Source organism: Telmatherina bonti (genome assembly GCF_933228915.1).
Source record: "Telmatherina bonti genome assembly, chromosome: 9".
Lineage (NCBI taxonomy): Eukaryota > Metazoa > Chordata > Actinopteri > Atheriniformes > Telmatherinidae > Telmatherina > Telmatherina bonti.
Window position 1 is genome coordinate 42,313,823 of NC_136627.1, and position 27,822 is coordinate 42,341,644.

At 46.3% G+C, this 27,822-nt stretch overlaps 1 protein-coding gene across 1 annotated transcript; it reads left to right on the plus strand.

The window, feature by feature from the left end:
- Positions 1-5,425: 5,425 nt before the first annotated feature.
- On the plus strand, positions 5,426-22,688 carry LOC306760311 (coagulation factor VII-like; the record flags this gene model as incomplete). Its single annotated transcript, XM_079246111.1, has 5 exons — positions 5,426-5,498; positions 5,767-5,936; positions 19,920-19,944; positions 22,361-22,474; positions 22,554-22,688. Coding segments are annotated over 5 exons (517 nt in total), but the record flags the coding sequence as incomplete, so codon positions are not given.
- Positions 22,689-27,822: the final 5,134 nt, after the last annotated feature.

A 27,822-nucleotide genomic window follows, 5' to 3' on the forward strand; every position in this document is an offset into this window, starting at 1 on the left:
CTGTGGGACGCCTGTGGGACGCATGAGGGACGTCTGAGAGACGCCTGATGGACAACTGAGAGACGTCTGAGGGACGCCTGATGGACGTCTGATGGAATCCTGAGGGACGTCTGAGAGACGCCTGATGGACGCCTGATGGACGCATGAGAGATGCCTGATAGACGCCCGAGAGACGCCTGATGGACGTCTGAGAGACGTCTGAGGGACGTCTGAGAGATGTCTGAGAGTCGCCTGATGGACGTCTGAGAGACGTCTGAGGGACGTCTGAGAGATGTCTGAGAGTCGCCTGATGGACGTCTGAGAGACGTCTGAGGGACGTCTGAGAGATGTCTGAGAGTCGCCTGATGGACGTCTGAGAGACGTCTGAGGGACGTCTGAGAGTCGCCTGATAGACGCCCGAGAGACGCCTGAGAGACGCCTGAGAGTCGCCTGATGGACGTCTGAGAGACGTCTGAGGGACGTCTGAGAGATGTCTGAGAGTCGCCTGATGGACGTCTGAGAGACGTCTGAGGGACGTCTGAGAGACGCCTGATGGACGCCTGAGGGACGTCTGAGAGACGCCTGATGGACGCCTGAGGGACGTCTGAGAGACGCCTAATGGACGTCTGAGGGACGTCTGAGAGACGCCTAATGGACGTCTGAGGGACGTCTGAGAGACGCCTAATGGATGTCTGATGGACGTCTGAGGGACGTCTGAGAGACGTCTGAGAGACGTCTGATGGACGTCTGAGGGACGTCTGAGAGACGCCTGATGGACGCCTGAGAGACGCCTGAGAGATGTCTGATGGATGTCTGATGGATGTCTGATGGACGTCTGAGAGACGCCTGAGAGACGCCTGATGGACGTCTGAGAGACGTCTGAGGGACGCCTAATGGACGTCTGATGGACGCCTAATGGACGTCTGAGAGACGTCTGAGGGACGTCTGAGGGACGCCTGATGGACGTCTGAGAGACGTCTGAGGGACGTCTGATGGACGACTGTGGGACGCCTGATGGACGTCTGAGGGACGCCTGAGGGACGTCTGAGGGACGCCTGATGGACGACGGATGGATGCCTGAGGGACGCCTGATGGACGACTGATGGATGCCTGATGGACGTCTGATGGACGTCTGAGGGACGCCTGATGGACGTCTGAGGGACGTCTGATGAACGTCTGAGGGACGCTTAATGGATATCTGAGAGACGACAGAGACGCCTGATGGACGACTGTGGGACGCCTGATGGATGCCTGAGGGACGTCTGAGGGACGCCTGATGGACGTCTGATGGACGTCTGAGGGACGCCTGATGGACGACTGATGGATGCCTGAGGGACGCCTGATGGACGACTGATGGATGCCTGATGGACGCCTGATGGATGCCTGAGGGACGTCTGAGGGACGCCTGATGGACGTCTGATGGACGTCTGAGGGACGCCTGATGGACGTCTGATGGACGTCTGAGGGACGTCTGATGGATGCCTGATGGACGACTGATGGACGTCTGAGGGACGCCTGATGGACGACTGATAGATGCCTGATGGACGTCTGATGGACGTCTGAGGGACGCCTGATGGATGACTGATGGATGCCTGATGGACGTCTGAGAGACGTCTGAGGGACGCCTGAGGGACGCCTGATGGACGACTGATGGATGCCTGATGGACGTCTGATGGACGTCTGAGGGACGTCTGAGGGACGTCTGAGGGACGCCTGATGGACGTCTGAGAGACGTCTGAGGGACGCCTGAGGGACGCCTGAGAGACGTCTGAGAGACGCCTGATGGACGTCTGAGAGACGTCTGAGAGACGCCTGATGGACGTCTGAGAGACGCCTGATGGACATCTGAGAGACGTCTGAGAGACGCCTGAGAGACGCCTGATGGACGTCTGAGAGACGCCTGAGAGACGCCTGTGGGACGCCTGAGGGACGTCTGAGAGACGTCTGAGAGACGCCTGATGGACGTCTGAGAGACGTCTGAGAGACGTCTGTGGGACGCCTGTGGGACGCCTGAGGGACGTCTGAGAGACGCCTGAGGGACGTCTGAGAGACGTCTGAGAGACGCCTGTGGGACGCCTGTGGGACGCCTGAGAGACGTCTGAGAGACGCCTGATGGACGTCTGAGAGACGTCTGTGGGACGCCTGTGGGACGCCTGAGGGACGTCTGAGAGACGTCTGAGAGACGCCTGATGGACGTCTGAGAGACGTCTGTGGGACGCCTGTGGGACGCCTGAGGGACGTCTGAGAGACGCCTGAGGGACGTCTGAGGGACGTCTGAGAGACGCCTGATGGACGTCTGATGGACGTCTGAGGGACGCCTGATGGACGACTGATGGATGCCTGATGGACGCCTGATGGATGCCTGAGGGACGTCTGAGGGACGCCTGATGGACGTCTGAGGGACGCCTGATGGACGTCTGAGGGACGCCTGATGGACGACTGATGGATGCCTGATGGACGCCTGATGGATGCCTGAGGGACGTCTGAGGGACGCCTGATGGACGTCTGAGGGACGCCTGATGGACGCCTGATAGATGCCTGATGGACGTCTGATGGACGTCTGAGGGACGCCTGATGGACGCCTAATGGTCGTCTGATGGACGCCTATTGGACGTCTGAGAGACGCCTGAGGGACGCCTGAGGGACGTCTGAGAGACGCCTGAGGGACGTCTGAGAGACGCCTGATGGACGCCTAATGGACGTCTGATGGACGCCTGATGGACGTCTGAGAGACGTCTGATGGACGCCTGATGGACGCCTGAGAGACGTCTGAGAGACGCCTGATGGACGTCTGAGAGACGCCTGATGGACGTCTGAGAGACGTCTGAGAGACGTCTGATGGACGTCTGAGAGACGCCTGAGAGACGCCTGATGGACGTCTGAGAGACGCCTAATGGACGCCTGTGGGACGCCTGAGGGACGCCTAATGGACGTCTGATGGACGCCTAATGGACGTCTGAGAAACGCCTGAGGGACGCCTGAGGGACGCCTGATGGACGCCTAATGGTCGTCTGATGGACGCCTATTGGACGTCTGAGAGACGCCTGAGGGACGCCTGATGGACGTCTGAGAGACGCCTGAGGGACGTCTGAGAGACGCCTGATGGACGCCTAATGGACGTCTGATGGACGCCTGATGGACGTCTGAGAGACGTCTGATGGACGCCTGATGGACGCCTGAGAGACATCTGAGAGACGCCTGAGAGACGCCTGATGGACGTCTGAGAGACGCCTGATGGACGTCTGAGAGACGCCTGAGAGACGCCTGATGGATACCTGAGAGACGTCTGATGGACGTCTGAGAGACGTCTGAGAGACGTCTGATGGACGTCTGAGAGACGTCTGAGAGACGCCTGATGGACGTCTGATGGACGTCTGAGAGACGCCTGAGAGACGTGTGAGGTTGACTTGGTTAGTCTTAGGCTAACTTGGTTAGTGTTAGGCTAACTTGGTTAGTCTTAGGCTAACTTGGTTAGGGTTAGGCTGACTTGGTTAGTCTTAGGCTAACTTGGTTAGGGTTAGGCTAACTTGGTTAGTGTTAGGCTGACTTGGTTAGTCTTAGGCTAACTTGGTTAGTGTTAGGCTGACTTGGTTAGTCTTAGGCTAACTTGGTTAGTGTTAGGCTGACTTGGTTAGTCTTAGGCTACTTGGTTAGGGTCAGGCTAACTTGGTTAGTCTTAGGCTAACTTGGTTAGGGTTAGGCTAACTTGGTTAGTCTTAGGCTAACTTGGTTAGGGTTAGGCTGACTTGGTTAGTCTTAGGCTACTTGGTTAGGGTCAGGCTAACTTGGTTAGTCTTAGGCTAACTTGGTTAGTCTTAGGCTGACTTGTTTAGTGTTAGGCTGACTTGGTTAGTCTTAGGCTAACTTGGTTAGTGTTAGGCTGACTTGGTTAGTCTTAGGCTAACTTGGTTAGTGTTAGGCTAACTTGGTTAGTGTTAGGCTAACTTGGTTAGGGTTAGGCTGACTTGGTTAGTCTTAGGCTAACTTGGTTAGGGTTAGGCTAACTTGGTTAGTGTTAGGCTGACTTGGTTAGTCTTAGGCTAACTTGGTTAGTGTTAGGCTGACTTGGTTAGTCTTAGGCTAACTTGGTTAGTGTTAGGCTAACTTGGTTAGGGTTAGGCTGACTTGGTTAGTCTTAGGCTAACTTGGTTAGGGTTAGGCTAACTTGGTTAGTCTTAGGCTAACTTGGTTAGGGTTAGGCTGACTTGGTTAGTCTTAGGCTACTTGGTTAGGGTCAGGCTAACTTGGTTAGTCTTAGGCTAACTTGGTTAGGGTTAGGCTGACTTGGTTAGTCTTAGGCTAACTTGGTTAGGGTTAGGCTGACTTGGTTAGTCTTAGGCTAACTTGGTTAGGGTTAGGCTGACTTGGTTAGTCTTAGGCTAACTTGGTTAGGGTTAGGCTGACTTGGTTAGTGTTAGGCTAACTTGGTTAGGGTTAGGCTGACTTGGTTAGTCTTAGGCTAACTTGGTTAGGGTTAGGCTAACTTGGTTAGTCTTAGGCTAACTTGGTTAGGGTCAGGCTAACTTGGTTAGTCTTAGGCTAACTTGGTTAGGGTCAGGCTAACTTGGTTAGTCTTAGGCTAACTTGGTTAGGGTTAGGCTGACTTGGTTAGTCTTAGGCTGACTTGGTTAGGGTTAGGCTGACTTGGTTAGGGTTAGGCTAACTTGATTAGTGTTAGGCTGACTTGGTTAGTCTTAGGCTAACTTGGTTAGGGTCAGGCTGACTTGGTTAGTCTTAGGCTAACTTGGTTAGGGTCAGGCTAACTTGGTTAGTCTTAGGCTAACTTGGTTAGGGTCAGGCTGACTTGGTTAGTCTTAGGCTGACTTGGTTAGGGTTAGGCTGACTTGGTTAGGGTTAGGCTAACTTGATTAGTGTTAGGCTGACTTGGTTAGTGTTAGGCTAACTTGGTTAGTCTTAGGCTAACTTGGTTAGGTTTAGGCTGACTTGGTTAGTCTTAGGCTAACTTGGTTAGGGTCAGGCTAACTTGGTTAGTCTTAGGCTGACTTGGTTAGGGTCAGGCTAACTTGGTTAGTCTTAGGCTAACTTGGTTAGGGTTAGGCTAACTTGGTTAGGGTTAGGCTGACTTGGTTAGTCTTAGGCTAACTTGGTTAGGGTTAGGCTGACTTGGTTAGTCTTAGGCTAACTTGGTTAGGGTTAGGCTAACTTGGTTAGGGTTAGGCTAACTTTACCACTTCAGGTCCGGTTTCAATCCATTAGAAGCTGTTGCGACCTTTGACCTCAGTCAGAGCTGCTGCTCTTAGTCAATATTGGAACTGTGGTTATTGATCAGCTGTCCTCAGTTTTCCCAGTGGACAGCAGCGGACTATCCGTCCTGACGGGAAACAACTGGGGGGACACGTAGACCACTACAGGAGACAACTGGGGGGACACGTAGACCACTACGGGAGACAACTGGGGGGACACGTAGACCACTAAGGGAGACAACATGCTGCCGTCTACGGCCGCGACGCTGAGCCTTTGCACCATGTTGACCTGTTCCACACTGATCCAGTGTTCAGGTGAGTCTCAAGCAGACTTCTGAGTTCTCACACTCCATGCTGACTGGTCTTCTAATCAGAGTTCAGCAGTTCGATTCGCAGTGGCTTTGGTTCTGTCGGGCTCACACAGGTTCTGTTAGAGTGGAACATCTCGAGGAGGTTTGAGAAGAAAAATACCTTCCAAGCACTGCGTTACTTCAGTCTCTATCAACCAGAGTCATTCATCCTGGCTAATGATTAATCCACCCCCCCCCCCCCCCCCCCCACCCCCCACTCCCCCCCTCCCCAGTGTTCTTGGACCAGCCAACTGCCAGCCAGATGCTACATTCCTCCACCAGGAGGCGCCGTGCCAACTCCATCCTGGAAGAAATCCTGCCAGGAAACCTGGAGCGAGAGTGCTATGAGGAAACCTGCTCCCAGGAGGAGGCTGCCGAGATCTTCCAGAACCATGAGAGGACGGTACGGACCCCGCCGAGGGCACCCAGCGTGGGGTCAAAAACTGAATTGTTTACAACTGAATAATAATGTTATAATGAAAAGATAATTGAGCTAAATTGTGACCCAGTTTGACCCGCTCAGACCAAACGTGAATGGGCATCATGCTGAAGCCAATTTTTTGTTAAGTGGTGCTCGGTTGTTGGCGGAGTCCCAAGAAATGGCCTGCAGTTTGTCATGCCTTTACTCTAAAACCTGTCGCGCATGGGGGTCCCACCTCAATCCTACTGGTATTGCTCTGAGGATAGAGGTCCGCAACTAGATCTGGCCTGGCGCCAATGTGACCTCTTCTCAGCTAAAACCGGTTTTCTTTGTATTTATAGATTTATTTGTTAAATAAAATTAGATATTTTGCATACTGTGTGTGTGTGTGTGTGTGTGTGTGTGTGTGTGTGTGTGTGTGTGTGCGTTTTTGATTATATTGTTTCATCGTGAGACTCTGACTGTGTGATCCTTATTTTACTGGACTTGATACAGTCGATCATGACGTTTTAATCTCACGTTTGGAACATTGTGCCAACATGATAGGTGTGACTCTGGAATGGTTGTAGCTCCTGTTAAAATACTGAACCTCTTCAGTTTGTCTTGGGGACTGTGAGTCTTCCTGTGCTCCAGTAACATATGAAGTCCCACAGGGATCCATTCTGGGCCCAGTTCTGTTTTCTATATATTTGCTTCCCTTTGGGCTCAATTCTTCAGAGACATGGCATCTCCTTTCATTGTTATGCAGATGACTGCCAGATTTATCTTCCCATTAAAGATGAGCCTTCTCTCTATTTTCTCCAAACATGTCTGAAGGATATTTTAAATCTTTTATGACACTGAATTTTAAAAAAAAAAAAATCTAAATAACTCCAAAACAAAGGTGGTGGTGTTTTGTCTGGGTCAGCTGATGTACCCCTATAGATCTGGATCATTTGAAATTATTTTACAAACCAGAGATTGTAAACTTGGATTTTAAAATGGATTCAGAAGTTAAGCTTAAAGCCAGATTTGATCCGTGGTGAAAACAAGTTCTTTCAAGTTTCCACACTTTGAAGCAGTTTTTCATGCCTTCGTGATCACCCGTCTAAATAACTGCAACTCCCTTTATCTCTGGGTGAGTCTGTCGTCTTCATCTCAACTGCAATGTTACGACCCGCCTCGCTAGGTGAATGAAGGACACAATTTAAAAAAAAAAAGGTTTTGGGGAATTTGTTCCACAACAAAACGCTTGGACAAGCCGAAAGGAGAAAGCAGATGGTGCAGCTCAAAACAATGTAAACAAGTACAAATAAATTGAAGCAGCTCCACTGACAACAGTCATAAACATAAAACTAAGGCCAGATCCAAACGTTCAACCAGTCTCCTACACAAGAACAATCTAACAGCTAGCAAAATGCTTTAAATCAGCACCAGCCGGTCTCTAAGTGGGCAAGCTGTCTCCACAACGCCCATCGAAGAGTTGCAGCTCTTTTTATACTGGGGTGTCAATGAGTGCTGTCATCATTGGTCTGGAGGGCAGCGAATCAGTAGAACAGATGAAGGAGGTGTGGTGAGAGGGAGCCAATCCCAGCCAGGTAATGCCACAAGATGATTTGTATACATGATGGAGGAATGATGAGGTGAAACTGAGGACAGCTGTAACATACCGCTTGTACAAAATGCAGCTGCACAGTTTTTAACTGGCACGTGTAAATATGAGCAGTTTTATCATCTTTTCACTGGATGCCTATGTATCAGTTTATACTGTATAAATATTCCTCCTGCTTCTTTTACAAATTTACCAGAGTGCAATAAGATTTCATCCCTTTCCTTCTTACTTATGGTACATCCTAGATCCCTTTGCCAAATATTTCTCAGGTTCTCGCATACGCCTTAAATTGTTAAACATTTTGTATCATACAGCTGCTTTCTGTATCCCCTCTGGCAATTTACAAAAATTCACTACTAGATTTGGTTCCTGTGGAACTTTACTTTTGAAGATACAGTCCCGTAATTGCAAATATTTCCAAAAATTACCCTTCTTTTCCAATGTATATTTTTGGATTACCTCGTCAAAGGACATAAATATTGATCTGTGTTTAAATTAATATGTAACGCCACTGAAGCATGATCACTAATAGCTATCGACCCAATTTCACAATCTACCACCAAGTCCACTAATGTTTTGGATATTAACAAGAAGTCTATTCTCGAATAAGTTTTATGACAATGAGAATAAAATGTGTAATCTCTGGTAGAGGGGTTTACCATTCACCATATATCAACTAAACCAAAATCCTCCACCAACATGTGTATTGCTTCCCTGTCCGAGTGAGGACCTACCTTTTGAAATGCTTTTATCAATTATTCCAGCCATCACCTGATTAAAATCTTCATCTTCTGCCGCTTATCCGGGGTTGGGTCGCGGGGGCAGCAGCCTAAGCAGGGAAGCCCAGACTTCCCTCTCCCCAGCCACATTTGCCAACTCTGCGGGGGGGATCCCGAGGCGTTCCCAGGCCAGCCGAGAGATATAATCCCTCCAGCATGTCCTGGGTCTTCCCCGGGGTCTCCTCCCAGAGGGACGTGCCTGGAACACCTCACCAGGGAGGTCCAGGAGGTATCCTGACCAGATGCCCGAGCCACCTCAACTGGTTCCTCTCGATGCGGAGGAGCAGCGGCTCTACTCTGATCTCCTCCCGGATGACTGAGCTCTTCACCCTATATAGATGAAGCCAACAGGACCACGTCATCTGCAAAAAGCAGGGACCCAATCCTGAGGCCACCAAGCCAGATCCCCTCAACACCTCAGCTGCACCTAGAAATTCTGTCCATATAAGTTATGAACAGAATCGGTGATAAAGGGCAGCCTTGGCGGAGTCCAACCCTCACCGGAAACGAATCCGACTTACTACCGGCAATGCGGACCAAGCTCTGACACCTGTCGTACAGAGACCGGACAGCTCGTACAAGGGGGTCCGGTACCCCATACTCCCGGAGTACCCCCCACAGGAGCCGCTGGGGGACACGGTCGAACGCCTTCTCCAGGTCCACAAAACACATGTAGACTGGTTGGGCAAACTCCCATGCCCCCTCCAGGACCCCAAAGAGGGTATAGAGCTGGTCCACTGTTCCGCGGTGCTGCTAGCTGAAGTTAGCTTCTAGGTAAAGTCCCTTTACTTCACCCAGCAGCTAGCTTCAGTTAGCTTCAAGGTAAACTCAATTTGCTTCACCTCAGCAGCTAGGTGCAATTAGCTTAGAGGTAAACTCCCTTTACTTCACCCAGCAGCTAGCTGCAGTTAGCTTTAAGGTAAACTCCCTTTACTTCACACAGCAGCTAGCTGCAGTTAGCTTCAAGTTGAACTTCCTTTACTTCACCCAGCAGCTAGCTGCAGTTAGTTTCAAGTTGAAATTCCTTTACTTCACACAGCAGCTAGCTGCAGTTAGCTTCAAGTTGAACTTCCTTTACTTCACCCAGCAGCTAGCTGCAGTTAGCTTCAAGTTGAACTCCCTTTACTTCACTCAGCAGCTAGCTGCAGTTAGTTTCAAGTTGAACTTCCTTTACTTCACACAGCAGCTAGCTGCAGTTAGCTTCAAGGTAAACTCAATTTGCTTCACCCAGCGGCTAGCTGCAGTTAGTGTTAAGGTAAACTTTGTCTACTTCACCCAGCAGCTAGCTGCAGTTAGCTTCAAGTTGAACTTCCTTCACTTCACCCAGCAGCTAGCTGCAGTTAGCTTCAAGTTGAACTTCCTTCACTTCACCCAGCAGCAAGCTGCAGTCAGCTTCAAGTTGAACTTCCTTTACTTCACCCAGCAGCCAACTGCAGTTAGCTTCAACGTAAACTCAATTTCATTCACCGAGCAGCTAGCTGCAGTTAGCTTAGAAGAAAACTCCCTTTACATCACTCAGCAGCTAGCTTCAGTTAGCTTCAAGGTAAATTCCCTTTAATTCACCCAGCAGATAGCTGTAATTAGTTTTAAGGTGAACTTCCTTTACTTCACCCAGCAGCTAGCTGCAGTTAGCTTCAAGGTAAACTCCGGCTGTGTCTCAATCAGCGCACTAACACTACTTTGCGCACTATGTTTCAGTGTGTAGTGCGTTTACACTGACTTTTGTGCAAGATACTCTGAAAGTACCCGGATGCTGCCCTAAACCCGCCCATAAATGCAGTGTGGAACGATGGACCCTTTGCGCACTAAATCGACGCCATTTTGCTGACGTAGCGGAAGAGGATGGACTTTCCATCAGTTTACCAGGTAAATAATGGCGGAGTTTAACGCCGGTCCAGGCGGGGATTCATTTGTATAAATGTAAGTATTAAATGATTCCGTTATGATTGTGATGTATACTGCAACCTGCTAATCTATCCCTGACGACAGTTATGGATCTGACCATTTGTCAGACTCGGTAGTTAGCACCGTAGGTTAGCACACTGTTAGCAGTTTTTATCCGCTGTAGTGGACGTATACAGGTTATATGTGTTATAAATGATGAATGTTATAGGTTCTGTATGTTCATTCATCCTTGCTGAACGTCCAGATGAAGGATTGTGGTGTTTATAACGTAAACTATTAATACCGATATAGCACCAGTTTTTAGAGAGCGGTCCGTTACTATGGTTACCACTGATGCCGTAAATCTGCATCGTATCGTCAGATCTGAACTGCTGAGACTGAACGAGAAAATATAGATATAAAATAAACATAGTAGTGAATTTAGTTGGTTTGATTATTAGAGTGCAAAGTGTGTAACTTTCTTCTGCATGGCTCCACCTCGTCTGTCCCTGATTGAAAATCCATCGTGTGTGTGTGTGTGTGTGTGTGTGTGTGTGTGTGTGTGTGTTTAGTTTACGTTGTAGTTGGTGTCATGTAATATTTACTGAATGTTTCGTGTGTTTTGTGTATGGTAATAAATTAATTACAAAATATTTAATTATATTAGAAAAATGTAAAGAGAAGTTCATTGTAGATCTTCATCATATAGAGACACACAATTTGTTTCCCATTCGCCAAATTATTTATTGTTTAGATATAAATGCAGTCATGATCTGGGGAGTAACACATCATTACCATCCTCTGCCTCTCATCAGCCTCACAGACGGTTCCTGGAGATGCTGCTGGTTCTCCTGCTGGTTGTTCCCCAGCTGCCCTCCTGACATCTTCTTCATCATCATCATCATCATCATCTGGCTCCAGAAGGTCACCGCTGCTCATGCAGATGTTGTGGAGGACGGTGGACGGACCTCCACCTGGTCTCTAAGGTCCTGAAAGACGGACCTCCACCTGGTCTCTGGGATCCTGAAAGACGGACCTCCACCTGGTCTCTAGGACCCTGAAAGACGGACCTCCACCTGGTCTCTAGGGTCCTGAAAGACGGACCTCCACCTGGTCTCTAGGGTCCTGAAAGACGGACCTCCACCTGGTCTCTAGGGTCCTGAAAGACGGACCTCCACCTGGTCTCTAGGGTCCTGAAAGACGGACCTCCACCTGGTCTCTAGGATCCTGAAAGACAGACCTCCACCTGGTCTCTAGGATCCTGAAAGACGGACCTCCACCTGGTCTCTAGGATCCTGAAAGACGGACCTCCACCTGGTCTCTAGGGTCCTGAAAGACGGACCTCCACCTGGTCTCTGGGATCCTGAAAGACGGACCTCCACCTGGTCTCTAGGACCCTGAAAGACGGACCTCCACCTGGTCTCTAGGGTCCTGAAAGACGGACCTCCACCTGGTCTCTAGGGTCCTGAAAGACGGACCTCCACCTGGTCTCTAGGATCCTGAAAGACAGACCTCCACCTGGTCTCTGGGATCCTGAAAGACAGACCTCCACCTGGTCTCTAGGATCCTGAAAGACAGACCTCCACCTGGTCTCTAGGATCCTGAAAGACGGACCTCCACCTGGTCTCTAGGATCCTGAAAGACGGACCTCCACCTGGTCTCTAGGATCCTGAAAGACGGACCTCCACCTGGTCTCTAGGATCCTGAAAGACGGACCTCCACCTGGTCTCTAGGATCCTGAAAGACGGACCTCCACCTGGTCTCTAGGATCCTGAAAGACGGACCTCCACCTGGTCTCTGGGATCCTGAAAGACGGACCTCCACCTGGTCTCTAGGATCCTGAAAGACGGACCTCCACCTGGTCTCTAGGATCCTGAAAGACGGACCTCCACCTGGTCTCTAGGATCCTGAAAGACGGACCTCCACCTGGTCTCTAGGATCCTGAAAGACGGACCTCCGCCTGGTCTCTAGGACCCTGAAAGACGGACCTCCACCTGGTCTCTAGGACCCTGAAAGACGGACCTCCGCCTGGTCTCTAGGATCCTGAAAGACGGACCTCCGCCTGGTCTCTAGGACCCTGAAAGACGGACCTCCACCTGGTCTCTAGGGTCCTGAAAGACCTCCACCTGGTCTCTAGGATCCTGAAAGACGGACCTCCACCTGGTCTCTAGGATCCTGAAAGACGGACCTCCACCTGGTCTCTAGGATCCTGAAAGACGGACCTCCGCCTGGTCTCTAGGACCCTGAAAGACGGACCTCCACCTGGTCTCTAGGGTCCTGAAAGACGGACCTCCACCTGGTCTCTAGGATCCTGAAAGACGGACCTCCACCTGGTCTCTAGGATCCTGAAAGACGGACCTCCACCTGGTCTCTAGGATCCTGAAAGACGGACCTCCACCTGGTCTCTAGGATCCTGAAAGACGGACCTCCACCTGGTCTCTAGGATCCTGAAAGACGGACCTCCACCTGGTCTCTAGGATCCTGAAAGACGGACCTCCACCTGGTCTCTAGGGTCCTGAAAGACGGACCTCCACCTGGTCTCTAGGATCCTGAAAGACGGACCTCCACCTGGTCTCTAGGGTCCTGAAAGACGGACCTCCACCTGGTATCTAGGATCCTGAAAGACGGACCTCCACCTGGTATCTAGGGTCCTGAAAGACGGACCTCCACCTGGTCTCTAGGATCCTGAAAGACGGACCTCCACCTGGTCTCTAGGATCCTGAAAGACGGACCTCCACCTGGTCTCTAGGGTCCTGAAAGACGGACCTCCACCTGGTCTCTAGGATCCTGAAAGACGGACCTCCACCTGGTCTCTAGGATCCTGAAAGACGGACCTCCGCCTGGTCTCTAGGGTCCTGAAAGACGGACCTCCACCTGGTCTCTAGGACCCTGAAAGACGGACCTCCGCCTGGTCTCTAGGATCCTGAAAGACGGACCTCCGCCTGGTCTCTAGGGTCCTGAAAGACGGACCTCCACCTGGTCTCTAGGGTCCTGAAAGACGGACCTCCACCTGGTCTCTAGGACCCTGAAAGACGGACCTCCGCCTGGTCTCTAGGATCCTGAAAGACGGACCTCCGCCTGGTCTCTAGGACCCTGAAAGACGGACCTCCACCTGGTCTCTAGGGTCCTGAAAGACCTCCACCTGGTCTCTAGGATCCTGAAAGACGGACCTCCACCTGGTCTCTAGGATCCTGAAAGACGGACCTCCACCTGGTCTCTAGGATCCTGAAAGACGGACCTCCGCCTGGTCTCTAGGACCCTGAAAGACGGACCTCCACCTGGTCTCTAGGGTCCTGAAAGACCTCCACCTGGTCTCTAGGATCCTGAAAGACGGACCTCCACCTGGTCTCTAGGGTCCTGAAAGACGGACCTCCACCTGGTCTCTAGGATCCTGAAAGACGGACCTCCACCTGGTCTCTAGGGTCCTGAAAGACGGACCTCCACCTGGTATCTAGGATCCTGAAAGACGGACCTCCACCTGGTATCTAGGGTCCTGAAAGACGGACCTCCACCTGGTCTCTAGGATCCTGAAAGACGGACCTCCACCTGGTCTCTAGGATCCTGAAAGACGGACCTCCACCTGGTCTCTAGGGTCCTGAAAGACGGACCTCCACCTGGTCTCTAGGGTCCTGAAAGACGGATCTCCACCTGGTCTCTAGGATCCTGAAAGACGGACCTCCACCTGGTCTCTAGGATCCTGAAAGACGGACCTCCACCTGGTCTCTAGGATCCTGAAAGACGGACCTCCACCTGGTCTCTAGGATCCTGAAAGACGGACCTCCACCTGGTCTCTAGGATCCTCAAAGACGGACCTCCACCTGGTCTCTAGGGTCCTGAAAGACATCCACCTGGTCTCTAGGATCCTGAAAGACGGACCTCCACCTGGTCTCTAGGATCCTGAAAGACGGACCTCCACCTGGTCTCTGGGATCCTGAAAGACGGACCTCCACCTGGTCTCTGGGATCCTGAAAGACGGACCTCCACCTGGTCTCTGGGATCCTGAAAGACGGACCTCCACCTGGTCTCTAGGATCCTGAAAGACGGACCTCCACCTGGTCTCTAGGATCCTGAAAGACGGACCTCCACCTGGTCTCCAGGATCCTGAAAGACGGACCTCCACCTGGTCTCCAGGATCCTGAAAGACGGACCTCCACCTGGTCTCCAGGATCCTGAAAGACGGACCTCCACCTGGTCTCCAGGATCCTGAAAGACGGACCTCCACCTGGTCTCCAGGATCCTGAAAGACGGACCTCCACCTGGTCTCTAGGATCTTGAAAGACGGACCTCCACATGGTCTCTAGGGTCCTGAAAGACCTCCACCTGGTCTCCAGGATCCTGAAAGACGGACCTCCACCTGGTCTCTAGGATCCTGAAAGACGGACCTCCACCTGGTCTCCAGGATCCTGAAAGACGGACCTCCACCTGGTCTCTAGGATCCTGAAAGACGGACCTCCACCTGGTCTCCAGGATCCTGAAAGACGGACCTCCACCTGGTCTCCAGGATCCTGAAAGACGGACCTCCACCTGGTCTCTGGGACCCTGAAAGACGGACCTCCACCTGGTCTCTAGGATCTTGAAAGACGGACCTCCACATGGTCTCTAGGGTCCTGAAAGACGGACCTCCACCTGGTCTCTAGGGTCCTGAAAGACCTCCACCTGGTCTCTAGGATCCTGAAAGACGGACCTCCACCTGGTCTCTAGGATCCTGAAAGACGGACCTCCACCTGGTCTCTGGGATCCTGAAAGACGGACCTCCACCTGGTCTCTAGGATCCTGAAAGACGGACCTCCACCTGGTCTCTAGGATCCTGAAAGACGGACCTCCACCTGGTCTCTAGGATCCTGAAAGACGGACCTCCACCTGGTCTCTAGGATCCTGAAAGACGGACCTCCACCTGGTCTCCAGGATCCTGAAAGACGGACCTCAACCTGGTCTCTAGGATCCTGAAAGACTGACCTCCACCTGGTCTCTAGGATCCTGAAAGACAGACCTCCACCTGGTCTCTAGGATCCTGAAAGACGGACCTCCACCTGGTCTCCAGGATCCTGAAAGACGGACCTCCACCTGGTCTCTAGGATCCTGAAAGACGGACCTCCACCTGGTCTCCGGGATCCTGAAAGACGGACCTCCACCTGGTCTCTGGGACCCTGAAAGACGGACCTCCACCTGGTCTCTAGGATCTTGAAAGACGGACCTCCACATGGTCTCTAGGGTCCTGAAAGACCTCCACCTGGTCTCTAGGATCCTGAAAGACGGACCTCCACCTGGTCTCTAGGATCCTGAAAGACAGACCTCCACCTGGTCTCTAGGATCCTGAAAGACGGACCTCCACCTGGTCTCCAGGATCCTGAAAGACGGACCTCCACCTGGTCTCTAGGATCCTGAAAGACGGACCTCCACCTGGTCTCCAGGATCCTGAAAGACGGACCTCCACCTGGTCTCCAGGACCCTGAAAGACGGACCTCCACCTGGTCTCTAGGATCTTGAAAGACGGACCTCCACATGGTCTCTAGGGTCCTGAAAGACCTCCACCTGGTCTCTAGGATCCTGAAAGACGGACCTCCACCTGGTCTCTAGGATCCTGAAAGACGGACCTCCACCTGGTCTCCAGGATCCTGAAAGACGGACCTCCACCTGGTCTCCAGGACCCTGAAAGACGGACCTCCACCTGGTCTCTAGGATCTTGAAAGACGGACCTCCACATGGTCTCTAGGGTCCTGAAAGACCTCCACCTGGTCTCCAGGATCCTGAAAGACGGACCTCCACCTGGTCTCTAGGATCCTGAAAGACGGACCTCCACCTGGTCTCTAGGGTCCTGAAAGACCTCCACCTGGTCTCCAGGATCCTGAAAGACGGACCTCCACCTGGTCTCTAGGATCCTGAAAGACGGACCTCCACCTGGTCTCTAGGATCCTGAAAGACGGACCTCCACCTGGTCTCTAGGATCCTGAAAGACGGACCTCCACCTGGTCTCTGGGACCCTGAAAGACCTCTCCACACACACCTGGCTTCTGACAGGCAGCAGTTGAAGCTGATGTGTTTCCACTGAGGCGCTGACGTTGCGGTAACATATTGTGTCATTTCCTGTTTCCCTAGCGTGTGTCACTGCGGATTGCTACGAGCCGTTGGCTCCTTTAACTTCTTTCTAACTGCTATCTATTGTTAACCAACCACTCACTTTAGCGCACAATATCTTCCCAAACCACTGTTCTATATATTGCATTTATTTTTGGGATCTTTGGCTTTCTGTTTACTGACTTAAACAGCTCAAGCACTCGGTTTTAGCATGGCTGCTAGCTCTCTTCCCACACCCCGGTCCCCTGCCTTTTCTTGCTCGGTGTGTCTGATGTTTAGCTACTCCTCCGCCTCCTTTAGTGATAACGGTAGGTGTATTAAGTGTAGCAGCTTGGCAGCTTTGGAGGCGAGGCTCTGTGAGTTAGAAGCCCAGCTCCGCACTCAGTTAGGGAAGCAGCTAGCACTGCCCAGCCAGGGCAGCTAGCCCACCTAGCGGTTCCTCAGCAGTTCCCGCGCAGCCGGGAGCCGAGGCGGGCTGGACGACGGTCAGGCGGAAGCGTAGCCCCAAACCAAAACCCACTGGCCACCACCGACCTGTTCACGTTTCTAACAGATTTTCCCCGCTCGGCGAAACACCCGCTGAGGCAGAAACCCTGATTATAGGTAGTTCCATAGTCAGAAACGTGGCTCTAGAGACACCGGGGACCATAGTCAAATGCATTCCTGGGGCCAGAGCGGGCCACGACGAATCGTATTTGAAACTGCTGGCTAAGGCTAAACGTAAATACCGTAAGATTGTAATTCACGTCGGCGGTAACGACACCCGGTTACGCCAATCGGAGGTCACTAAAATTAATGTTGCTTCGGTGTGTAACTTTGCCAAGAGCATGTCGGACTCCGTAGTTTTCTCTGGTCCCTTGCCAAATTTAATCATACCATACTCTACATTACAGTACCATACCATACTATACAATACAGTACCATACCATACTCTACAATACAGTACCATACTCTACAATACAGTACCATACTCTACAATACAGTACCATACTCTACATTACAGTACCATACCATAATCTACAATACAGTACCATACTCTACAATACAGTACCATACTCTACAATACAGTACCATACTCTATATTACAGTACCATACTCTACATTACAGTACCATACCATACTATACAATACAGTACCATACTCTACAATACAGTACCATACTCTACAATACAGTACCATACAATACAGCTAGCTGCAGTTAGTTTTAAGGTAAACTCCTTTCTCTTCAATCATCAGCTAGCTGCAGTTAGCTTCAAGGTAAACTCCCTTTACTTCACTCATCAGCTAGTTGCCGTTTGCTTTAAGGTAAACTCCCTTTACTTCACTCAGCGGCTAGCTGCAGTTAGCGTCAAGGTAAACTCCCTTTACTTCACTCATCAGCTAGTTGCCGTTTGCTTTGAGGTAAACTCCCTTTACTTCACTCAGCGGCTAGCTGCAGTTAGCGTCACGGTAAACTCCCTTTACTTCACTCAGCAGCTAGTTGCCATTAGCTTCAAGGTAAACTCCATTTACTTCACTCAGCGGCTAGCTGCAGTTAGCGTCAAGGTAAACTCCCTTTACTTCACTCAGCAGCTAGTTGCCGTTAGCTTCAAGGTAAACTCAGTTTACTTCACTCAGCGGCTAGCTGCAGTTAGTGTCAAGGTAAACTCCCTTTACTTCACTCAGCAGCTAGCTATAGTTAGCTTAGAGGTAAACTCCCTTTACTTCACTCATCCGCTAGCTACAGTCAGCTTCAAGGTAAACTCCCTTTGCTTCACCCAGCAGCTAGCTGTCATTAGCTTCAAGTTAAACTCCCTTTACTTCACACAAAAGCTAGCTGCAGTTAACTTTAAGGTAAACTCCCTTCACTTCCCCCCTTCCAGCTAGCTAAAGTTAGTTTTGAGGTATACTCCCTTTACTTCACACAAAAGCTAGCTGCAGTTAGCTTTAAGGTAAACTCCCTTCTCTTTCCCCCTTGCAGCTAGCTAAAGTTAGTTTTGAGGTATACTCCCTTTACTTCACACAAAAGCTAGCTGCAGTTAGCTTTAAGGTAAACTCCCTTCACTTCCCCCCTTGCAGCTAGCTAAAGTTAGTTTTGAGGTATACTCCCTTTACTTCACACAAAAGCTAGCTGCAGTTAGCTTTAAGGTAAACTCCCTTCACTCCCCCCCTTGCAGCTAGTTAAAGTTAGTTTTGAGGTATACTCCCTTTACTTCATTCAGCAGCAAGCTGCAGTTAGCTTCAAGGTAGACTCCTTTTACTCCCCCCTTACAGCTAGCTAAAGTTAGTTCTGAGCTCTACTTCCTTCTCTTCACTCAGCAGCTAGCTACAGCAGTTAGCGTCAAGGCAAACTTCCTTTGCTTCACTCAGAAGCTAGCTACATTTAGCTTAGAGGTAAACTCCCTTTACTTCACTCATCCGCTAGCTACAGTTAGCTTCAAAGTAAACTCCCTTTACTTCACCCAGCAGCTAGCTGTCGTTAGCTTCAAGTTAAACTCCCTTCTCTTCACACAAAACCTAGCTGCAGTTAGCTTCAAAGTAAACTCTCTTCACTTCCCCCCTTGCAGCTAGCTAAAGTTAGTTTTGAGGTATACTCCTTTTACTTCACTCAGCAGCAAGCTGCAGTTAGCTTCAAGGTAGATTCCCTTTACTCCCCCCGTTACAGCTGGCTAAAATTAGTTCTGAGCTATACTCCCTGCTCTTCACTCAGCAGCTAGCTACAGCTAGCTTCAAGGTAAACTCCCTTTACTTCACCCAGCAGCTAGCTGCAGTTAGCTTTGAGGTATACTCCCTTCTCTTCACTCAGCAGCTAGCTGCAGTTAGCTTTAAGGTACACTCCCTTCACTTCACCCAGCAGCTAGCTGCAGTTAGCTTCAAGGTAAACTCCCTTTACTTTACCCACCAGCTAGCTGCAATTAGCTTCAAGGTAAACTCCCTTTACTTCACCCAGCAGCTAGCTGCAGTTAGCTTTGAGGTATACTCCCTTCTCTTCACCCAGCAGCTAGCTGCAGTTAGCTTTGGGGTATACTCCCTTCTCTTCACTCAGCAGCGCTGACGCAGCAGGACGCTGTTGTAACTAGTAGAGATGTGTGGTGTTTATTGCTAAAGCTTGTAGCAAAACTGCTAAGCAGTTTCTAATAGCTAGCATCCTCTTTTCCCAATGCAGTTGATCTGCTGTCCATCAATCCTAAAGGGTTCATGATGTTCTTTTATCACAGCACTGTAATCAGCACAGAATCTGCTCGTTGACGAAGAAATCTTTCAATCAGTCATTATCAATATAATCTGGTGGGCCAGGTATTATTTTGGTTGGTTTCCGCCTGTTGCAGTAGATTCTGTACAGTCGGTACACAACTCGGTTTGGAGGGGACAGAAACTTCCAGGGATTGGATTTGAAGGGGCAAGGTGTTTGAGGGAGAATTGCCCCCTCTTGTTCCTGCCTAAGACTGGCCCAATTTAAATCCATATAGACATGTTCAGACCCATTCAGACCTGTTCCACCCGATTATGCCTATCCAGACCTGTTTTTACCCATTCAGACCCATCCAGAACCATTATAGGCCTGTTCCTGCAGGTTCTGATACACGGATCTGGTCTTTGGCTCATAGGTAATGTTTTGTATTTGCAGTTTTTAACTCTACGTTTGTCATTTCACAGATGGAGTTTTGGTACAAATACACAAGTAAGTATCATCATCGCCATCAACATCAGATTCTCCATCATCAACATCATCATCATGATCTTTTCAGTGCAACAAGCCTTTTGTTCTGGTCTGCAGATCCTTCAGGATCTCATTGACTGCTGCTTTCAGACAATTTCCCACTAACCCCCTAACCCTAACCAACAGAACTTATTTAGGATTAGTCCAGCAGCTCTTTTCAATTCAATTCAATTCAATTCAACTTTATTTATATAGCGTCAAATCACGGCAATGCCATCTCAAGACGCTTTACAGACAGAGGGGAAAACATAATGAAGGCCAATTCATAATAGCCTATATAAGGAAACCAACAGATTGAGTTGAGTCCAACTCAATCTCCCATCCTGAGCAAGCACACTGGCGACAGTGGGAAGGAAAAAACTCCCTTTTAACAGGAATGAAACCTCCGGCAGAACCCGGCTCAGGACAGGCAGCCATCTGCCTCTGCTGTGTGGGGGGAAGAGGACAGAAAGACAACAGACAACAGGAACTGCTACTCCCGGCCAGGGAGACCTGCTGAGACAGGAGACATACATGTTAATGATGCAACACTGTTATTGGGGGGGATAAAAGAGAGAGATAAAGAGAAGAAGCTCAGTGTATCAGGAAATGTCCTTCAGCAGTCTAAACCTATAGCAGCATAACTAAGGGATGCTAACCATCCCTAGCTATAGGACTTATCAAAAAGATAAGTCTTCAGTCTAGTCTTAAAGGTGGGGAGGGTGTCTGCTTCCCTAACACTAACTGGGAGCTTATTCCATAAGAGAGGGGCCTGATAACCAAAGGCTCTGCCTCCTGCTCGGCTCTTTGAGACTCTAGGAACCACAAGTAAGCCTGCAGTCTGGGAACGAAGTACTCTGCTTGGTATATAAGGAACTATGAGGTCTTTGATATATAGTGGTGCCTGGCTGTGGAGGGCTTTATATGTAAGGAGAAGGATTTTAAATTCTATTCTAGATTCAACAGGCAGCCAATGAAGAGAGGCTAAAACTGGAGAAATATGATCTCTCCTGCTGGTTCTGGTCAGGACTCTGGCTGCAGAATTCTGGATCAGCTGAAGGCTTTGCAGGGCATATTTAGGACAGCCCAGTAATAGAGAGTTACAGTAATCTAGTCTCGAAGTAACAAAAGCGTGAACCAGTTTTTCTGCATCACTCTGAGACAGAATGTCCCTAATTTTGGCTATATTACGTAAATGAAAGAAGGCTGTTTTAGTAACCTGCTTAATATGTGGACCAAAGGACAGGTCAGGGTCAAATATTACTCCAAGGTTTCTCACTGTAGCACTGGAAGCTAAAGTAATGCCATCCAGGTTCATTACAAAACTGGAAAATTTAGCTCTGAGTTTTTCAGATCCAACGAGAATTACTTCAGTCTTATCTGAGTTTAAGAGTAGAAAACTTCTAGACATCCAAGTCTTTATGTCTATGAGACAATTTTGTAGCCTATTGGGCTGATTTGTTTCATCTGGTTTAAAGGATAAGTATATCTGAGTATCATCTGCATAACAATGAAAGTTTATTCCATGCTGTCTAATAATTTTACCTAAAGGGAGCATATATAGCGTGAAGAGTATTGGTCCAAGTACAGAACCTTGAGGAACTCCATGACTTACTGTAGTTTGGGAGGAGGACTTGTCATTTACATGAACGAACTGAAGTCTATCAGATAAATATGATTTAAACCAGCTTAACGCTGTACCTGTAATTCCAATCACCTGTTCTAGTCTCTGTAACAGAATGTTATGATCGACTGTATCAAATGCAGCACTAAGATCAAGCAAGATAAGTACGGACACAAGTCCTTTGTCTGAGGCCATAAGAAGGTTATTCGTAACTTTCACCAATGCCGTCTCAGTACTATGACGAGCTCTAAACCATGACTGAAACTCCTCGCATAAATTATTTCTGCTCAGGTGGGCATGTAGCTGAGCTGAAACTATTTTCTCCAGAATTTTGGACATAAACGGGAGGTTAGATATAGGTCTATAATTTGCTATCACCTCTGGATCCAGAGATTGCTTTTTAAGAGGAGAACATTTCTAGACATCCAAGTCTTTATGTCAATGAGACAATTTTGTAGCCTATTGGGCTGATTAGTTTAATCTGGTTTAAATGATAAGTATATTTGAGTATCATCTGCATAACAATGAAAGTTTATTCCATGCTGTCTAATAATTTTACCTAAAGGGAGCATATATAGCGTGAAGAGTATTGGTCCAAGTACAGAACCTTGAGGAACTCCATGAACTCCATTTTAACCTCCAGTCACGTTACATCCATTTCTTCAAATCTCACAGTGACCTATTAAAAACAGTGTGATGACATAACATGACTTGATGACATCAGACGACCTGCAAAAGGTGTGAGTTGTATTCAAGGGTCTGCATGTGTTGTAGAACTGAACCCTTGTCGCATCAATCCCTGCCTGAATGGAGGCATCTGCGGTCTGAACCAAGGAGACTTCATGTGTCTCTGTCCTCCGCAGTACCATGGGAAGACCTGCAACTCAGGTAAGCAACACCTGTAACTCAGGTAAGCAACACCTGAGAGTCAAGTAAGACCATATCGAGACTGTACATGTGTTTATAGTGGTGGTGGAGTGTCGCTATAGAAACGGTGGCTGCCTGCAGTACTGCAGAGACCTGGCAGGTGGGGCAGGAGTGCAGTGTGGCTGTGCTGATGGATTCAGACTGGAGACAGATGGAAGAAGCTGCTCACCCACAGGTAAAACACACCTGGAATTCAATTCCGTGCTACAATACAATACAATACAATACAATATTATATGATACAATATATTCCAACATGATAAGATACGATACAATATAATACAATACAATACAATGTGATACAATATATGATACAAAATAATAATATACAACATGATATGATACAATACGATAAGATATAATACTATACTATACGATATGATACAATACTATATGATGCAATATGCTACAATACAATGTGATACGATACAATACGATACAACACAATACAATGTGATACAATACAGTACGATATGATTTGCTACAATGTAATATATTACAATATGATATAATACGTTAAGATACAACACAATACTATACAATGCAATGTGATACAATAAAGAACGAAATGATTCAATACAATATATTATATAATATAATGTTACATGATATGATACAATACAATATAATATAATACATGATATGATGCAATATGATACAATACTATACAATACAATACTGTACAATACAATACTACAGAATACAATACGATACAATACTATACAATACATATTATACAACACAAAACAATACAATACGAATCAATACGATACTGACAGTACAATACCTTACTCTACATACAGTACCATATTATACAATACAGTACCATATTATACAATACAGTACCATATTATACAATACAGTACCATATTATACAATACAGTGCCATACTCTACAATACAGTGCCATACTCTACAACACAGTGCCATACTCTACAATACAGTACCATACTATACAATACAGTTCCATACTCTATATTACAGTACCATACTCTACAATACAGTACCATACTATAAAATACAGTACCATGCTCTATATTACAGTACCATACTCTAGAATACAGTACCATACTTTACAATACAGTACCATACTCTATATTACCGTTCCATACCATACTCTACAATACAGTACCATACCATACTCTATATTACAGTACCATACTCTACAATACAGTGCCATACTCTACAATACAGTACCATACTCTACAATACAGTACATACTCTATATTACAGTACCATACTCTACAATACAGTACCATACTCTACAATACAGTACCATACTCTACAATACAGTACCATACTATACAATACAGTAACATACTCTACAATACAGTACCATACTCTACAATACAGTACCATACTCTACATTACAGTACCATACCATACTATACAATACAGTACCATACTCTACATTACAGTACCATACCATACTATACAATACAGTGCCATACTATACAATACAGTACCATACTCTATATTACAGTACCATACAATACAATACAGTACCATACTCTACAACACAGTACCATACTATACAATACATTACCATACTCTACAATACAGTACCATACTTTACAATACAGTACCATACTCTATATTACAGTACCATACTCTAGCATAAAGTAACATACTCTACAATACAGTACCATACTCTACAATACAGTACCATACTCTACATTACAGTACCATACCATACTATACAATACAGTACCATACTCTACATTACAGTACCATACCATACTCTACATTACAGTACCATACCATACTATACAATACAGTACCATACTCTATATTACAGTACCATACCATATTCTACAATACAGTACCATACTCTACATTACAGTACCATACCATACTATACAATACAGTACCATACTCTACATTACAGTACCATACCATACTATACAATACAGTACCATACTCTACTATACAGTACCATACTCTACAATACAGTACCATACTATACAATACAGTACCATACTCTACATTACAGTACCATACCATACTATACAATAGAGTACCATACTCTACAATACAGTACCATACTCTACAATACAGTACCATACCATACTATACATTACAGTACCATACCATACTATACAATACAGTACCATACTCTATATTACAGTACCATACCATACTCTACAATACAGTACCATACTCTACAATACAGTACCATACTCTACAATACAGTACCATACTCTACAATACAGTACCATACTATACAATACAGTACCATACTCTATATTACAGTACCATACTCTACAATACAGTACCATACTCTACAATACAGTGCCATACTATACAATACAGTACCATACTCTATATTACAGTACCATACAATACAATACAGTACCATACTCTACAATACAGTACCATACTATACAATACATTACCATACTCTACAATACAGTACCATACTTTACAATACAGTACCATACTCTATATTACAGTACCATACCATACTCTACATTACAGTACCATACCATACTATACAATACAGTGCCATACTATACAATACAGTACCATACTCTATATTACAGTGCCATACTCTACAATACAGTGCCATACTCAACAACACAGTGCCATACTCTACAATACAGTACCATACTATACAATACAGTTCCATACTCTATATTACAGTACCATACTCTACAATACAGTACCATACTATAAAATACAGTACCATGCTCTATATTACGGTACCATACTCTACAATACAGTACCATACTTTACAATACAGTACCATACTCTATATTAGCGTTCCATACCATACTCTACAATACAGTACCATACCATACTCTATATTACAGTACCATACTCTACAATACAGTGCCATACTCTACAATACAGTACCATACTCTACAATACAGTACCATACTATACAATACAGTACCATACTCTATATTACAGTACCATACTCTACAATACAGTACCATACTCTACAATACAGTACCATACTCTACAATACAGTACCATACTATACAATACAGTAACATACTCTACAATACAGTACCATACTCTACAATACAGTACCATACTCTACATTACAGTACCATACCATACTATACAATACAGTACCATACTCTACATTACAGTACCATACCATACTCTACATTACAGTACCATACCATACTATACAATACAGTGCCATACTATACAATACAGTACCATACTCTATATTACAGTACCATACAATACAATACAGTACCATACTCTACAATACAGTACCATACTATACAATACATTACCATACTCTACAATACAGTACCATACTTTACAATACAGTACCATACTCTATATTACAGTACCATACTCTACAATACAGTACCATACTCTACAATACAGTACCATACTCTACATTACAGTACCATACCATACTATACAATACAGTACCATACTCTACATTACAGTACCATACCATACTCTACATTACAGTACCATACCATACTATACAATACAGTACCATACTCTATATTACAGTACCATACCATACTCTACAATACAGTACCATACTCTACATTACAGTACCATACCATACTATACAATACAGTACCATACTCTACATTACAGTACCATACCATACTATACAATACAGTACCATACTCTACAATACAGTACCATACTCTACAATACAGTACCATACTATACAATACAGTACCATACTCTACATTACAGTACCATACCATACTATACAATACAGTACCATACTCTACAATACAGTACCATACTCTACAATACAGTACCATACTCTACAATACAGTACCATACCATACTATACATTACAGTACCATACCATACTATACAATACAGTACCATACTCTATATTACAGTACCATACCATACTCTACAATACAGTACCATACTCTACATTACAGTACCATACTCTACAATACAGTACCATACTCTACAATACAGTACCATACTCTACAATACAGTACCATACTACACAATACAGTACCATACTCTATATTACAGTACCATACTCTACAATACAGTACCATACTCTACAATACAGTGCCATACTATACAATACAGTACCATACTCTATATTACAGTACCATACAATACAATACAGTACCATACTCTACAATACAGTACCATACTATACAATACATTACCATACTCTACAATACAGTACCATACTTTAGAATACAGTACCATACTCTATATTACAGTACCATACTCTACAATACAGTAACATACTCTACAATACAGTACCATACTATACAATACAGTACCATACTCTACATTACAGTACCATACCATACTATACAATACAGTACCATACTCTATATTACAGTACCATACCATACTCTACAATACAGTACCATACTCTACATTACAGTACCATACCATACTATACAATACAGTACCATACTCTACATTACAGTACCATACCATACTATACAATACAGTACCATACTCTACAATACAGTACCATACTCTACAATACAGTACCATACTATACAATACAGTACCATACTCTACATTACAGTACCATACCATACTATACAATACAGTACCATACTCTACAATACAGTACCATACTCTACAATACAGTACCATACCATACTATACATTACAGTACCATACCATACTATACAATACAGTACCATACTCTATATTACAGTACCATACCATACTCTACAATACAGTACCATACTCTACATTAAAGTACCATACCATACTATACAATACAGTACCATACTCTATATTACAGTACCATACCATACTCTACAATACAGTACCATACTCTACATTACAGTACCATACCATACTATACAATACAGTACCATACTCTACATTACAGTACCATACCATACTCTACATTACAGTACCATACCATACTATACAATACAGTACCATACTCTATATTACAGTACCATACCATACTCTACAATACAGTACCATACTCTACAATACAGTACCATACTATACAATACAGTACCATACTCTACAATACAGTACCATACCATACTCTACATTACAGTACCATACCATACTATACAATACAGTACCATACTCTATATTACAGTACCATACCATACTCTACAATACAGTACCATACTCTACAATACAGTACCATACTATACAATACAGTACCATACTCTACAATACAGTACCATACTCTATATTACAGTACCATACCATACTCTACAATACAGTACCATACTCTACATTACAGTACCATACCATACTCTACAATACAGTACCATACTATACAATACAGTACCATACTCTATATTACAGTACCATATCATACTCTACAATACAGTACCATACTCTACAATACAGTACCATACTATA